We start from the raw sequence: 15,608 nt of genomic DNA, 5'->3' as shown, positions 1-15,608 counted from the left end.
AAGGCCACTAAATGAAGGTACACAAGAGAAAATGTGTGTATGCATTGGGATCTTTGAATTCTCATGAGGATTCCCCATTTCTGACAGAATTAGGGAGTTACAACTTCTCAATGCAATGAAAAAAAAAATCCATTTTTACTCAGTGGGGACTTTCCTCTGATTTCTGATGTTGCTCCTGAAAAGCAAAACCTCCACCTCTGCCACCCACTCTGTTATTCCAACTCAAATGTGTTTCAAGGGTGAAGCAAAGATTTCCAGGAGGGCCATTATTGCCATCTGATTGTGGTGAGCTGGATATCAGACATGGAGAAAGGAGAGGGTGATGTGATTGAGAGATGCAAAGATTTAGCCAATTGCACAGTGCATGAGTTGTTGAGTTGTCCACTGACTCTGTCAGAAAATTCTTTTGGAAAAGGTCAGCAAAAGTTAAAGATAATTAACCCAGACAGGTCAACTTGTTAAGACTCTGCTGGGGTCTCAATCACTTGAAAATCAGTGACCTCAAAATGAATCTTGTAATGGCCAAAAAAACCCAAAACAAAACAAAACAAAAACAACAACAACAACAAAAAAAAAACCCAAAACAAAACAAAAAAAAAAAAAAAAACAAAAAACAAAAAAACCCAAAAAAAAAACCCAAAACAAAACAAACAAAAAAAAAAACCACAAAAAAACCCCCCCCAAAATATTCCCAAATCTGACTTCTTCTTTTTTCTGGGATCCTTAACTGTCCCTGGAGGGTAAAGAGACACATCAGCTTAGAGGAGCAAGTGTTCCCCAGCTTCCTGCTGCCTCACTGCACTGCCTCAAAATGGCCTTGTCCAAGCAAGCTGGAAGTGACTGGGGCTGCTCCCAGCTTTCCCTTGGCCAAGGCTTGGAATGTGACACCTAAACTCCTCCTGCTCCCATTTTCAAGCTATGTTTCCTTTCCGTGCCTCCCCCTGAACGTATCCCCCATTTTTCCTCTAACAGAAAACCAGCTCAGCTCACAGCCCCAATCTCCTGCAGCATCGCAGGGGAGCAGCTACTGGAAAAGCAGCTGATTTAATCTGAGCTTGGGGTGTATTTCCCAGACCCAGGGGTGGCTGTTCCTCCAGCAGAGAGGCTCCAAACCAGCCCCGGGAGCGGAAGCCGCGTTCGGTGCCGTCGCTGTTCCCTTCTCCCCCTTTTGTGTGAGCTTGTCTTGTTTAGTCTGAAAGGAAGCAGGACTGGATTCAACAACAAGGGCCATGACACCATGAGCCTTTCTCAAATAACTTTTCCTCTTTCCCTGAAAATGGACAATTTCCCTGTGTCAGCCACAGAAGGTACAAGCAAATGAGAAGCTGCCTTGTGGAAATGTGACCAAATAAATTGGGGATATTGTGAATATGAAAGCCTTGAGCTGTATTTTACATGCTCAAAAGACAGTTCTTTTTTTCCTCTATATTTAGTAAAAGGTTAAATCCAAATCAAAATAAATCCTCTTTACTCACACAGGCCACGGCCTTTGTACTTGCAAGCCCTGAACCAATTTAATTGTTTAATGTCATAAAGTGGCAGGCTCATGTTAACAGCTTGGACTTCAAGGTCGAATTATTTCACCAAAAATCTCAAAGCCTGATATGAAAATTTGGCCTCCATTCAGGTATCAATTAGCTCTGTTTTAGCAGAGGCATTTGCTGTCAGAAAACATTACACAGGGCTTTCAGTTTAATAAATCAGCCATTAGTGGAAACTGATCCTATCCATGCCCTGAAATGGGAACACACCGTGTGAAAGGGGAACAGAGCAAAAGGGAAAGGACTCAAAACTGTCAAGGGCCAGAACCTGGGCTGACTGAAATAATCTCATCACTCTAAGAAAAAAAGAAATTACTAAACTCTACAGATTCTTGACAGTTTTTCTGGCTGCCCTAATTTATCCCATGAAGTACCTGGTCGATGTAAGAGGGCTTTCCTCTTCCTTCACGCAGGTTTAATCTGATCCCTGATCCCATCCACATGATCTCTGAGCAGGGGTTACTGGGGATTGCAGGGTTAGTGCCACACAGATGCCCAAGTCACTCCCATCTCACCTTTGCCTTCTGCTCCCATCCCTGCCCACTTGGAATATTTGCTGCTCCTTTATTCAGTTCCTTCACTAGGGAATTGTTTTATTCCCAACATCAGCAGCCTAAGGCCACCCAAAATTGCCCAAAATAAAGAGGAACAGCAACATTAGAGCTTTAAGCAAGTAGCTGCAGGGGAGTGTTTCTAAACCCAGGTTTTACTTGCCAAATTTAGACTGCACAAGGCAACAGATCACCTTGAGCAGGGTTTGTTCTAATCTTGGCCAGGGCTTATGAAACAACAAAACTCCTCTTACCTTTGGCAAACTTCATATAATGGACACGTTTCTTGGAAGATTTGGATTTTTCTTCGAGGCTGAATGTCTTTTTCTGCTTTTTCACTGAGGACTCTAAAAAAAAAACAAAACCCAAGCAAAGAAGGTCCAGTTCTGTTAGAGGCACTTAAGCACTAAATTCAAACATCAGTGTAATTAACTTTCTCACAGAATCAAAGAATAATGAGGTTGGAAGAGACCCCAAAGATCATCAAGTCCACCCTATGCCCTCTCTCAAAATCCAGTCAAGAACATATCATAAAGTATTACTGAAGAAAGCACTCTAAGTTTTGTCTGAAATATGTCAATGCTTGATTTTTTTTTTGCCCCATCCCCTTTCTTTCCCATTTCCAATAAATGTAATTTGAAAAGGCAGATACAGGTACTCCAGGTCAAAGGAAAATCCATTTCTGTGGTATGAAAATAATAATAGTGCTGTTTTTCGTAGAGTACCTCCAGCATCAGAGTCTGAGAAAGATGTAAGAAACATTAGAAATATTGACTGAGCAGAAATAAAAAGGGGGGAAGCATAGGATTTTCATTTCTAACCCTACACAAAATACCTTTATTTGGACATAAGCTGATGCATCTGTGTAAGGAAACTGAATGGTGACAAAGCTTTTCTGTCCCTAAGGCCAGCTAGAACAAATTGCCACATCCCTATTATCTCATTTTCCAGGCTTCCAGAAGAGGGACTGCATCTAAACTGTCCTCTAGGAATGGTTTCTGGGGCTGGCTCAGTCCCAGAGTCACTCAGCACTACTCTGGGAGACTGTGAGCAGGTTAAGGCCACGTGAAGGATTAAGCTCACTATTAAACAGCACAGAGATCACGTTCCTCTGCTGTGGCAGGTTATTTTGGGGGTACAAATGTTCTCTCTGCAGCCACAGAACCTGCTAATTTACAAAACATTGCCAGAAAGAGAGAACTAACCTGTTGTACAGTTAATTACTGCCTTACTAGTCCTGAAAAGAGGCACCACAGGAGTCTCTTCTCTGTAACTCCACAGAGGGTTACTATGGTGAGGTGGTTTTTTTCCTGCCTGTGGGATGGGTAGGGAAATCAACCCATACCCTGAGGGCCAAGTTGAGTCACCTTTTTCACATGATCCCACCCTGGAAAGCTCTGCTGCCCAAGCTTTTCTGACACTGGAACTCCAGCATTTCCCTGTTTGAAAGGCAGTGCCAGCTGATAAATCCCTGAACTAAAACTAAAATCCCCAGCTTGCAGTGGGAGAGGTGAGGGCCAGCAGGCTGAAACCCACTCTCCCACAATAATGGGAAGAGAAAGGACCAGCAAATCCAGTTTGTAACAAAAAAATCCTCAATAAAAAGGGTCTGTGGGAAAAGCAAGGATCACAACTAAAATGTTCTGACAGCCATGCGGCACTTTGAGCCTGGTTTCCAATCTCCTGGTAGCAAAAGGAGCATTACACAGCAAAAGGTTTCCACAGAGCTTTCCTCCTCCACGTTATTCCTACAGGGAAAGGGGCAGCAGCACCGCCTGCTGCCTGCAGGGAGGAACTTCATTACAGAACGTGCTGGCACTTGCAGTGGGCAGGGAAATACATCCCTGTGTCTTCCAGGGACTGGAAAATCCTGTGACAAACTGAGCAAGTGCTGCAGGAGTATTAATGTGCTTTTTAAAGCAATTTAGTGGGGGCAATAAAGCCACCGAAGTGGCATTTCTGCAGGAAATGTGATCGAAGTGCATGTACCAAAGCACTGCAGGGTCCTGTTCCCACTTTTTATCCATGGGAAAGGGACAGTCACCATCACAGAGGATCCCGGCAAAAAAGCCAGGAATTATAGTGGTTTGGGTGGAAAAAGATCATGGAGTCCCAACTCCCTCCCACTATCTCAGGTTGCTCCAAGCCCTGTCCTCTGACACTTCCAGGGATCCACAGCTCCTCTGGGCAACCTGTGTCAGGGCCTCACCACCAGCAGATTAATTTCTTCCTAATATTTAATCTAATCTAAACCTGCCCTGACTCAGTGCCCAGCTAGGGGAAAAAAAAGGAAAGGACAGCTAAAGGTACAGACACTGAGGGTATCTGAATGTTGGCATCAACCCCCACGGGGCCCTTCCTTTCCAACCTCTAATTGCAATCCAGCTCTGGCAACTGCACCGGTTCTTTAAGAACAATGAAGTTTTTCAGCTGACTTTTAATGCAGTTTGAAACTGGAGGGTGGCCAATAATGTTACATTTGCTCCTGCAGCACAGCTGCAGGGAGAGTCTTTTCCTGGATGAGTTTTGCCAGCTTCAACAATTGCCAAAAAAACAAGTTTCAGAGCGATGCCTTTCTGTAAATCACCGAATGTGACTCTGACCTGGAATTTCCAAGGTGCACCCAAATTTGTTCTCAGTGTTTGAAAACTTGTCCCACCTCCTAAAAGAACCAAAAGAACTGAGTGAAACAGGGAGAAATTAAGAGTTCTCAAGGGTCACTTTTCATGAGGTGACCCAGGGAAGGGAGCAGAGCTCAGGGCCAAGCCTTGCTCCCTGAACCTGCCTCTGCTGACTCACTGCGGCCCTGGGCAAGTCATTTTGGCTCCCTGCTCATCTGCAGGTTTCCCACCAGTTCCACCTCCCTGATCTTCCCAGGGCTCAAGTTGCAACTTGGGCAGGATTTAGTTCTCCAGGGAGACAGGAACTTGTGGAATTTCCCCATGAAATGCTCTCCTACCTCTCCAGGAGCTGAGTGACAGCACTGAGTCCTGGGTGGCCTCATGATTTCACAAGGACAGCTTGCACAGCAAGTTCAAGAAGATGTTTTGAGGCATCAGGCTCAAAACTTTAATCCTATTACTCCAGGATTAGAAAACTTCCTTGCTAACTGGTTTTCCTCCTCTTCCTTCTACATTTTTCTCTCGTAGAAAAGTCAGTGCTCAAAGGTTAAGAATGAATGAATGAAGAGTTGCTAAATTCACTAATCTGGCAATTCTGCCCCAGCAGCACAAGGACAAGCTGTGTCCAAACAGGAGCCTTTGGTTTAACAACACTCCAGAGAGGTGTTCAGACACAAACCCAGAGTTTAAACTGCATTTAACTAAAGGAGAGATGATAAATCATGTGCTAAACCAATTCCTTCCCTAAGCTCACACCCACCACAACTTCCTAACTTCATTTGCACAAAGCAAGGTCAGTTTGTAAGAAGCTTTTCAAAAATAGAAGACTTTAAAAATAGCCCTTTTGGGAAAGTTTTCCCACTTGTGTGCTCAACACCAGGGCTACAAAAATCACTTTATGCCACACTCAAAGCAGAGATGTAGAACTCTGAGGCAAAAGCTACAGAGCAGCTCTCCAAGGACAGGAAAAGGAGGTATTTAAGAAGCCACTGGAGCATGGAAGCCAAGTGTGACAGTCCATCAGCAAAAGGAAGGCAAAACATTGCAGTGCTGAGTGATTGTGAGCCCTCAGACAGATTTTGGGGGCTTTATAAAGAAGGAAATGTTCCTCTAGGTACAGACCAGGGAAAGCATCCCAAATATTGTGATCCTGGATGAAATAAACATTTTATGTTTTCTTTCCTCAAGAAAAAGCCTTTCTTTGAGTGCTGAGAGCAAAAGTGATCCACTGAGATCCATGAATCCATGCTCATGGATGGCAACACATCCTTTGGCTCCCAGTGATTTGGGGAAGGAGTTTTCAACCTTATCCAAAATATTATTTGCATCACAAACTGGGCCTCAGGAACTTTTTTAAGACACAGAATGGAAACACTGCTGAGCTTCCAGCATCTGACTGAGCCAAGCATGAACCTACCTGTTTCACCCTGTCCATGGCAGTTGTTCAGCTCAGCCAGAAGCTGGTTGAAGTCATCCTGATGAGCAATCCAGTTGTCCTGTAAATATCACCCACATGAATACAAGGCAGAAGTCTTTAGGATTAACACAAGTTTTACAAAACAGATATTTAAGACTCTTAGAACTAAATTAATTGGCTATATCCAATCCTTGTTGGTGGGAGTGGTATCACCAACCACAGCCCCTAAGGTCACCCCAAAGTGAAATGAAATTAAAAGGGTTGTCTTGGAAATCCTAAGCAATCCTGTTTGGTACATGCTACCAGCAGCTGTGACTACAGTTTTCACTAATATTCCATTCAAATAATTGTGCTTTTGCTGAAATGGGATCCATTCCCTGCCCTGGGTGCAGTGCTCACCTCGTGATTGATGGTAGCTCCCAATCCCAGCACGTCGTTTTTCACCTTAACCCTGATGTGTTCTGGATTTCCTTGCTCCTGAGCCCCGAGACCCTAAGGAGGATTTGAGGGTAAAAATGTAAGGATTTCACAGCAGCAATTAGAGCTTCTGGATTGTGAGACAGTTCACAAGGAAATACAGCAAAAAAATAACAACTTCCTGTTAATTTGCCTGCTTGTAGCTGAATTCATTCACAGGCATTACCACACAACACACAAAGTTTTTTTTAAATTTACTACTTAAGCCTCCAGCAAAGCATTATAAACACTAAAATAGCAACAACATTAAGTGGCTGGGTGATTAATCAGGAAGCCACCTGACATTCCTATGCAAGCCCAAATTGTTTACACTTTTCAAACAAGACTCTACATAAGGAGAACCTGCCTCACCCCAAAAATGTGTCTGTCACTGGGAAGGGTAATGGGAACGAGGCAGATCTACACAGAGCACACAATCCAAACCAAATTTATATGGAAGGAGAGCAGGCAGGGGAGAAGCAGGGCATTCACAACTCCTTCCACCTCATAAGTGGATGAAAATATTGGAGCAAACAACTTTGGGGTTGTTTAATATTCAGCAATATTCAGGTCCAGGGTTATCTTTCTCAACTGTATGGTCAAGGCTAAAAAATTAAAAGGCAAAGTTTTGGGTTTAAAACTTTGTTCCTGGTATTGATCTTCTTTTTGCCTCATCTGTCACAAATCATCACCAAATGTGTCGGAATTAATAAATATTTTTATGGTGCTGCAGTGGAAAGAAGCCCTGCAGACACACCCTGGGATATGGAAGATTTGCAGGGATGAGGCCTATTTGGAAAAGGCTGTTGCTGTTACAAACAAAAAAGAGTTTATTTGGTCAATAGAGTGGAAAATTTGCCTTGAAACTTCTGCTGACCAAAAAGTATGGAAGCAAACAGGACACTTGGCCACACATTCTTTCCTAACCCAATTCCCCATTTACAGGATTTACAGCCTAATTTCACTGCTCAGATGGGCTTTTGCCCCTTAATTTGACCAAGGGAAAGTTCCATTTGTCCAAGTTTGTAATGGAATGGAGACATAAATCCTTCTTGTACAACTGTTGGCCAGGAAGATCCAGTACCTTGAGTGGGAAACATTGTGAGACAACCGAGGCAACAGTTTAAATACAAAAATAGGTTTTAAGGCATTTACAGAATTGAGAATGATCCTAATTTTATGCCTTTTAAGGAAAATCTGGAAGAGGAAATTTAGAAGAATAATTAAAGGTAGTGGGGGTTTTGTGGGGATTCTTGTCACTAAACACCCTGATGTGCAGCCCCAAGTTTTGCTGAGGCACCTCTGTGGAATTAAACCTGCAGTTTGCAGGTGTCTGTGCTGATCTGGAGGTCTTTATTAGTGCCAGAAACCAGCCCCCTCACCCACAGGTCCTGGCTGGAGCTGGGAAGGGACACAGCTCAAGGCATTTTGGGGGTTCAAGGAACAGATCAGAAAAAAAATCTTAAAACTGAAAGACTAAAGTAGGTCCTGGAGTTTAAAGAGTATCAAAAGCAGGAAGAGAATTGAGGGTTTAAAGGCAGCTTAAAACCTTTAACCTGATTAAATGTTCCAATTCCTGCTCTCACTTGGGAATTCAGATTGTCAAAGAATGGAGAGAAACTGGAAAGCAGTAGAGGCACAAACAAGACTGTTACAAAGTGCAGAAATCTATCACTGCTCAAATTTCCTGTGCACTTAAGAGAATAAATCAAAACTGTCCCTTGGCAGTTTTAGACCCTTCAGCTACACTGTTCTCCTTTAGATCCTACCTTTCCTTTGGACCAGCCCATCTTTTCCAGCATCTTCTGGCCAAATTTGGAATCATCGTTGCTCCAAGCGCTGTTCCGTGGATCCACAGACCACTTCTGCTTTCTCCTGGCTGCAGCAGGAAAGGAAAATTCAAACAGGCTTTAGTGGCATTCCCAGAGAGTTCTTGGTGTTGAATCAGTCCAATTTTTGCTCTTCATTGTAAAAAAAAAAAATACCCAGAACTTATATCAGACTCATATTTTGGGGGTTAATTTTACTAAATGAAAAAACACAACAACAACAATAAAAGTCCAGTGAAAATATTAATTATTAATGGAAAGATGCCAAAGTGGGATTGCTGTGGAAGATGCTGTCCCTCAGGATGAGCTGCAGTTCAGGAAAGCTTTAAGGATTAACATTTAGGTGTGAATTCCATATTGATTCCAATTTTGTTTTACATCTGGCTTCAACATGGAGACTACAGAGGAGGAAATGATGAAGCTGCTTTCCCAGTTCTGAACAAAATCAATTCTCCAGGACTCCCTTTAACCAGAACCCAGAAATTTTAATATTTGGTTTTGTAATAAAAGCCAAATTAAAAATCGATGCAAATGATCAGAGAAAGGGAATGACAGAACAGAAAACTGTGGTATTTCAGCTTTTGGATTTCTCAAAAATTATTTATGGGGAAACTGAAAAGCTGCCAGAAATTATTGCAGGAGTCAAGAGATCCAAAGAAGAATCAAAGCTCCTTTGTCCCATGTGGATTCCTATAGAAATGACAGATTCCCAGACCCACATGTTGCCTTTCCCACCAGGAACAGCTTCCTTGAAATCAAGGAAGAGCAGCCAGCCCAGTTAACCAGTCACTCCACGTGTGCACCTAAGCCCAGGCAGGAAGAGAACCTAAATAAACAAGACAAAACAAAGAATGGGAGACAGGAAGATCACAAACTTCATTAAACACCATGGGAAATGCTGGATCAAAAATGACTTTTTAACCCAAGGCCACACAAGGCAGGGAAAAGCCAAATCCAACGAGGTGTTTTCAATGCAATCAGGAAGTCATCGTTCCCTAAAAGACAAGATTTGGGATTTGGGCCAGAGGGATTGAATATTACAGGGATGTTTGACTCATTTTTTGCCCAGTTTTGTTTCATTTTTAAGGAACTGAGACTGTCAGAATTCAAGATGGGGCCTTTTTTTATCCCACTTCCGAAACTTTGAAGCTCCAAATGGTCCCTAAACAGTTTTTAACTGGGTTAAAGGCCCGAGGGCTGTGAGGGGAATCCAACCTTTGCCTGGTTCACTTCTGTACAGGAAACAACTTATTAACCTCAGGGGCTGGGGCTGCTCCTGGATCCCTGCAAGTGCCCAAGTCCAGGCTGGATGGGGTTTGGAGCAGCCTGGGATAGTGGGAGGTGTTCCTGTCCATGGCAGGGGGTGGAATGGGATGAGCTTTAAGGTCCCTTCCACCCCAAACCATCCTGGGATTCTGTGATTATTCCCACCAGGAAACCTTGAGAGCAGCAGCTCCTCCAAGCCCAGCCCGTGGCGCCAAGAAAAGATGGGGAACCAGCAGTGTGGCCTGTGATTTTAAACTTCCAAATAAACTGGGATTTTAAACTCCCAAATAAACTGGGATTCCCTGCTGCCCCATGGAGAACCAGAGGGCTCAGCCTGGAGAAAAGGAGGCTCAGGGGGGACCTTGTGGCTCTGCATAACTCCTGACAGGAGGGGACAGCCAGGGGGGTCAGGCTCTGCTCCCAGAGAAAAGGGACAGGAGGAGAGGAAATGGCCTCAAACTGTGCCAGGGGATGTTTAGATTGAACATGAGGGAAAAAATCCTTCATGAAAAAGGTGGTCAGACATTGGAACAGCTGCCCAGGGCAGTGGTGGAGTCCCCACCCCTGGAGGGACTTCAGAGCCCTGAGGATGTGGCACCTGGGGACATGGGGGACATGGCTCAGTGGTGGCCTTGGCAGTGCTGGGGGATGCTTGGACTTGGTGGTCTTGGAGATCTTTTCCAAACTCAGTGACTCTGGTTCAAGGCTTCCAGCAGATCTCACATTCTCCAGCTGAGCAGCTGCCTTTCTTTTCAACCACAGCTTCAGAAGTGAATTTCTATGGTTTTTCCTGAATATTTCTCCCTATGGACAAGCCCCTGAGATGTTTTGCTCCCGGGAGGTTGTTGGTAACAAAGCACAAGGGCATCAAACTTGAAATTAAGACACATTTACTTTCCCAGCACTTTCAATCTAAGCATTGCAACCTTCTTAGCTACACTGTGGGATTAATCCTCATGCTTCTGCCAGGTTAACATGCTCTGATTTTTAAATAGGGTGAAAAAACCCCAAACAAACTTGCTTTCATCTCTAGAGAAGTATTTAAGAAAGCCAGGAACAGCGCCATGCTGTGTACAGAAAACATAAAATCATCTCTCCTTTCCAAACAAACAACAAAATCCACTAATTAGTCAATAATTTATCAGAAATGTAAATTTGTTCACTGATGTCTTTAGAATAGGAGAGGAAAGCAGGTACAAGATTCAGCTCCTAATTCACCACACATTTTCTGGGCTGCTTCAAAAATGATGCCACAGACAGTGATGGAACTCTGGGAGAGCAGCACCATCCAGTGGAGAAAATCCACATTTCTTTAGGGAATCACAGAATCACTGAGGTTGGAAAATATCTCTGAGATCACCAGGTCCAAACATCCCCCAGCACTGCCAAGGCCACCACTGAGCCATGTCCCCAAGTGCCACATCCACATGGATTTTAAACCCCTCCAGAGATGGGGAATCCTCACTGCTCTGGGCAGCTGTGCCAGGGCTGGACAACTCCTTCACTCAGATATTCTATGATCTGGAAAAGATCCATTACTAATTCCTTTTCCAAGATGAATTCTACGCCAGGAGCATGTTTTTAATTTTAATTTCTGAAGTTTCCCATCCAAGCCCCTGTTGTGTGCCCAGAGATGGTCTGGGGGGCACAGGAAGGACAAAGCTCTGGAGCCAGGCTGGGAGAGCTGGGGGTGCTCACCTGGAGAAGAGAAGGATCCAGGGTGACCTGAGAGTGCCTAAAGGGGCTCCAGGAGAGCTGGAGAGGGACTGGGGACAAGGGATGGAGGGACAGGACACAGGGAATGGCTTCCCACTGCCAGAGGGCAGGGATGGATGGGATATTGGGAAGGAATTCTTGGCTGTGAGGGTGGTGAAGCCCTGGCACAGGGTGCCCAGAGAAGCTGTGGCTGCCCCTGGATCCCTGGAAGTGTCCAAGGCTGGGTTGGACAGGGCTTGGAGCAACCTGGGATAGTGGAAGGTGTCCCTGCCCATGGCAGGGGGTAGAACTGGATGAGCTTTAAGGTTCCCTTCCATTACAAATAGCTCTATCATTGATATGTCCAATAAAAAATAATTAACAAATTCTGATAAAATTACACTAAAGTTTGCACTGAAAATACCTTTAAGATTCCATGTGCAAATGCAGATTTGTTTCCCTAAAATCACACCTTTATTTCCCACTGTACACCAGATTTGTTATTTGTATTGTCCACATTTCCTGCAGCTCAGCAAAGAAATTCACCAGACCCTGAGCTCTCGGTCAAGGGTGTCCTGTCAGAAATGGGGAGCCCAAATTCTCAATCCCCTCAGAGGCAAAACTGAAGCTCTTTGTTTCCAATATCAGGGAAATTTCAACAAAATTCCCAGAATTATGGAATATCCTGAGCTGGAAGGGACCCACAAGGATCATCCAGTCCAAGCCCTGGTCCTGCACAGACACCTCAATAATGCCCCCTGGGAGCACTGCCCAAACTCTCCTGGAGCTCTGGCAGCCTTGGCAACGTCACCATTCCCTGGGGAGCTGTTCCAGTGCCCCACATCCTCCTTTCCCTGATCTCCAACCCAAACCTGGCACAGCCCCAGCCACTGCTGGCCCCTGTCCCTGTCCCAGGGAACAGAAATTGGAGCTGTCCCTCAGGAGAAGCTGCAGCCCTGGGGAGCTCTGAGGCTCAGATATGGACACAGAGTTTGATTTAAGGCCTTGGACAAGGTTTAAAGCTTTAGAGTAGTGAAACAGACCCAAAATAAGAATAAAGATTTGTAGTTTAAGCAGAAATATGTTTTAAGCAAGCAGATATAGGCTTCATATAAGTGAACAAATATGCTAAGCAGGATAGCAGAAAAAAAATCAAATTTAACAATAGAACTTGTTGAAGAGTTGATAAAAAGTAGAAGATACAGCAGTAAGTTTCTGTAGTTATATGATAGAAATAAATGATATTTATGAAATCTATAATGACAGATATTATATTTATCTTTTTCCATGGATAGAAAAAGATAAATTGGGGTAAATCATGTAAAATGTAGCAATTGGTTATGAAGATGCTAATGAATCAGAAATCAGAAATCTGGATAACTAAAGCTTTATAAAAGTCTTATAAAAAGCCTTATAAAAGAAATCAGAAATGTGGATAATAAATGCCTTATAAAAGGCATTATAACTAGAATTATAATGGTTTCTGATGTGACGGGTTTGGATGTAAGAACCTCACAGTCCCACTCTTCCATGACTGATTTTGCAATAAATCATCTTTTAAACTCTTCAGTCCACCCCCTCTTTCTGCTAAGCAAGGTAGCAGAAAACAATTCAAATTTAACAATAGAACTTGTTGTAGACTTGATAAAAAGTAGAAGATACAGGAGTAAGTTTCTGTAGTTATGTGACAGAAATGATAGATAGATATTTCTGATATCTATAATGATAGATATGATATTTATCTTTTTCTATGGATAGAAAATGATAAATTGGGGTAAATCATGTAAAATGTAGCAATTAGCAATTGGTTAGGAAGATGTTAATGAACTTTGTGGAAGCAGCTGATTGGATAAGAAATCAGAAATGTGGATAATAAATGCCTTACAAAAGGCATTGTAACTAGAATGATGGTTTCTGATGTGATGGGTTTGGATGTAGCAGCCTCACAGTCTCACCCTTCCATGACTGATTTTGCAATAAATCATCTTTTAAACTCTTCAGTCAACCCCCTCTTTCTGCACCCCCAACATCTGATCTTTGTCCCCTCCTGGACAAACCCAGTGTCCTTGGTCACTGCTCATTTGGTCCCTCCAGACCCTTCCCCAACTCAAATCCTCCTCTGGAGAGTTCCCAGAAGCTGGAGATTGGCACAGGGGGAGCTCAGCTCCAGCTCTGCCCCAGCAATGACACAAGCACTGAACCCAGCAGCCACACCTGGCCTGCCACCACCCCTCAGAGTCCCCAGCACCAACACACAGCCCTGCTGCATCCCTTGGGTGTCCCCAGCACCCACACCTGGCCCTGCCATGTCCCCTGGGTGTCCCCAGCACCCACATCTGGCCCTGCCACATCCTCTCAGTGTCCCCAACACCCACACCTGGCCCTGCCACGTCCCCTCAGTGTCATCAACATCTGGCCCTGACACATCCCCTAAGTGTCCCCAGCACACACAATCAGCTCTGCCATGTCCCCTGTGTGTCCCCTGTGTGTCCCAGCACCCAATACACAGCTCTGCCACCTCCCCTGGGTGTCTCCAGCACCCAACACACAGCCCTAACATGTCCCTTCAGTGTCACTCACACCCGGCCCTGCCACCTCCCTTCAGTGTCCTCAGCACCCACACGTGGCCCTGCCACCTCCCCTGGGTGTCCCCAGCACCCACACCCCGTGCTGGAGGTGTCTCCCCTCAAACACACAGCCAGAGATGGCCCCAAGCACTGACAGGACAACCCGTCCCTAAAGGTGTCCAAGGGACATTCCCACTGCTCCTGCCCTGCCTGGGACACACAGAGCCCACAAAGAACCCCCCACGCACCCCCAGTTCTGCACCAATGTTCTCCTGTAACGCTTTTCCACCCTCCCATCCTCCAAGCCCCACCTTTTCCTTACCCTGGGACTCTGTGGATGTCCCTTCCTGCCTTTCCAGCCCCCAGATCCTCCATTTCCCACCCCCAGGGACCCCTGGAGCCCCTCCTCTGCCTCAGCCCCCCCAGCCCCTCTTTTCCTGTGGGATCCCCCACACTCCCATCCCACGTTTCTCAGACCCCAATCCGGACCCCTGGAGCGCCTCCTCTACCTCAGCCCCCCAGCGTCCCTTTTGCTCGGCCCTGGGATCCCCCACACTCCCACCCCGCCTTTCCCAGACCCCAATTCCCTCGTTCTCCAACATCGGGGACCTCCTGAGCCCCTTCTGCCACCCCAGCCTGGGTCTGGCGCTCCCAGACCCCCAGATATCCCACACCGAGCCCCTCCGGACCCCCATTCCCGCCTTTCTTCAACACCGGGAGCCCCTGAACCATTTCCCCGCCATCCCGGGGTCTCCCCTCGCCATGACGCCATTCCCCTGACACAGGGAACCCCATTTCCCGGATAGAGGGACTCCTCATCCCACCTCCGCCAGTCCCTGCACGCTCCTTGCATTAACTCCGGAACCCCCCGAACCCCTTTATCCGGCCCTGGGACCCCCCCGCAGCCACCGGGAGGGGCAGCGCGGCCCGGAGACCTCAGGCAGGGCTGTGGGGAGGGGCTGAGGACGCTCCCGAGGCACCGGCTCGTCCCATTCCCGCAGCATTCCCACCCGGATGGGCACTCACGCTCTGCCAGCATCGCCATCTTAGGGGCCTTCCTCCGTGCAGGGGACTTTCGTGACTGCCGGCGCATAAAAAGGGCAGCGCGAGTAGCGCCTGATTAAAAAAAAGTTTTAAAACAGGCGAGCGCGGCGGCCACCATAGGGAAATTTTTTTTAAATTAAAGAACATAAAGTTTGCAAATTTGCTACAATTCTAATTGTGAAAAATGCGTATTTTGTGATTGGCTTTTCGCAAATATTAAAATGAATATTATATGTGTTATATTAGACAGTTATGCTGTATGATTTTTTTTTTAAATAGTGTGTTAAATACAGTTTTAGGTTATAGCATAATGTTAAAACAGAAACTATATATGTGAGATATTTTTTTAAGAAAGGAATGAGGTACTCACACCAGATAGCAGCCACAGGACACTTAAATCTTTCAGAGAAAAAGAATTTATTGCCCCCTTATCAGAAGAATTTTACTTCTTCCTGCCTCGCTCACCTATGAAGACGCCGTCAGGATTCAGAGGAAGAAGCTGACACTGACCAGACAGAATCCTGTGTTTGAATGGAATTTATGCATCATGTATGAGGTGTATGAATATGCAACAGGCTGTTGTTTTTAAGGGTTAATCCTTTGTTAATGTGTGTCCTTTTT

General features: G+C 45.2%; 1 protein-coding gene across 2 annotated transcripts in view; it reads right to left on the bottom strand.

The window, feature by feature from the left end:
• PINX1 (PIN2 (TERF1) interacting telomerase inhibitor 1) overlaps window positions 1-15,015 on the bottom strand; it is a 62,113-nt gene extending 47,098 nt beyond the window's left edge. The window contains exons 1-5 of one of the 2 annotated variants that reach the window (XM_063153175.1): window positions 14,970-15,015; window positions 8,356-8,465; window positions 6,530-6,622; window positions 6,131-6,209; window positions 2,347-2,439 (exon numbers count right to left, since the gene is read on the bottom strand). In XM_063153175.1, coding sequence (XP_063009245.1) covers window positions 2,347-2,439; window positions 6,131-6,209; window positions 6,530-6,622; window positions 8,356-8,465; window positions 14,970-14,988 — 394 coding nt within the window. In that variant the 5' untranslated portion in view covers window positions 14,989-15,015. Of the gene's footprint in view, window positions 1-2,346; window positions 2,440-6,130; window positions 6,210-6,529; window positions 6,623-8,355; window positions 8,466-9,134; window positions 9,242-14,969 lie in introns of those variants that run through there. The other variant, XM_063153176.1, reaches the window with a different exon arrangement.
• Between the last annotated feature and the right edge of the window lie 593 nt (window positions 15,016-15,608).

The sequence above is a fragment of the Melospiza melodia genome, chromosome 3, assembly GCF_035770615.1.
Source record: "Melospiza melodia melodia isolate bMelMel2 chromosome 3, bMelMel2.pri, whole genome shotgun sequence".
In the NCBI taxonomy this organism is placed as follows: Eukaryota; Metazoa; Chordata; class Aves; order Passeriformes; family Passerellidae; genus Melospiza; species Melospiza melodia.
This window is presented reverse-complemented; position numbering and strand designations above follow the sequence as displayed.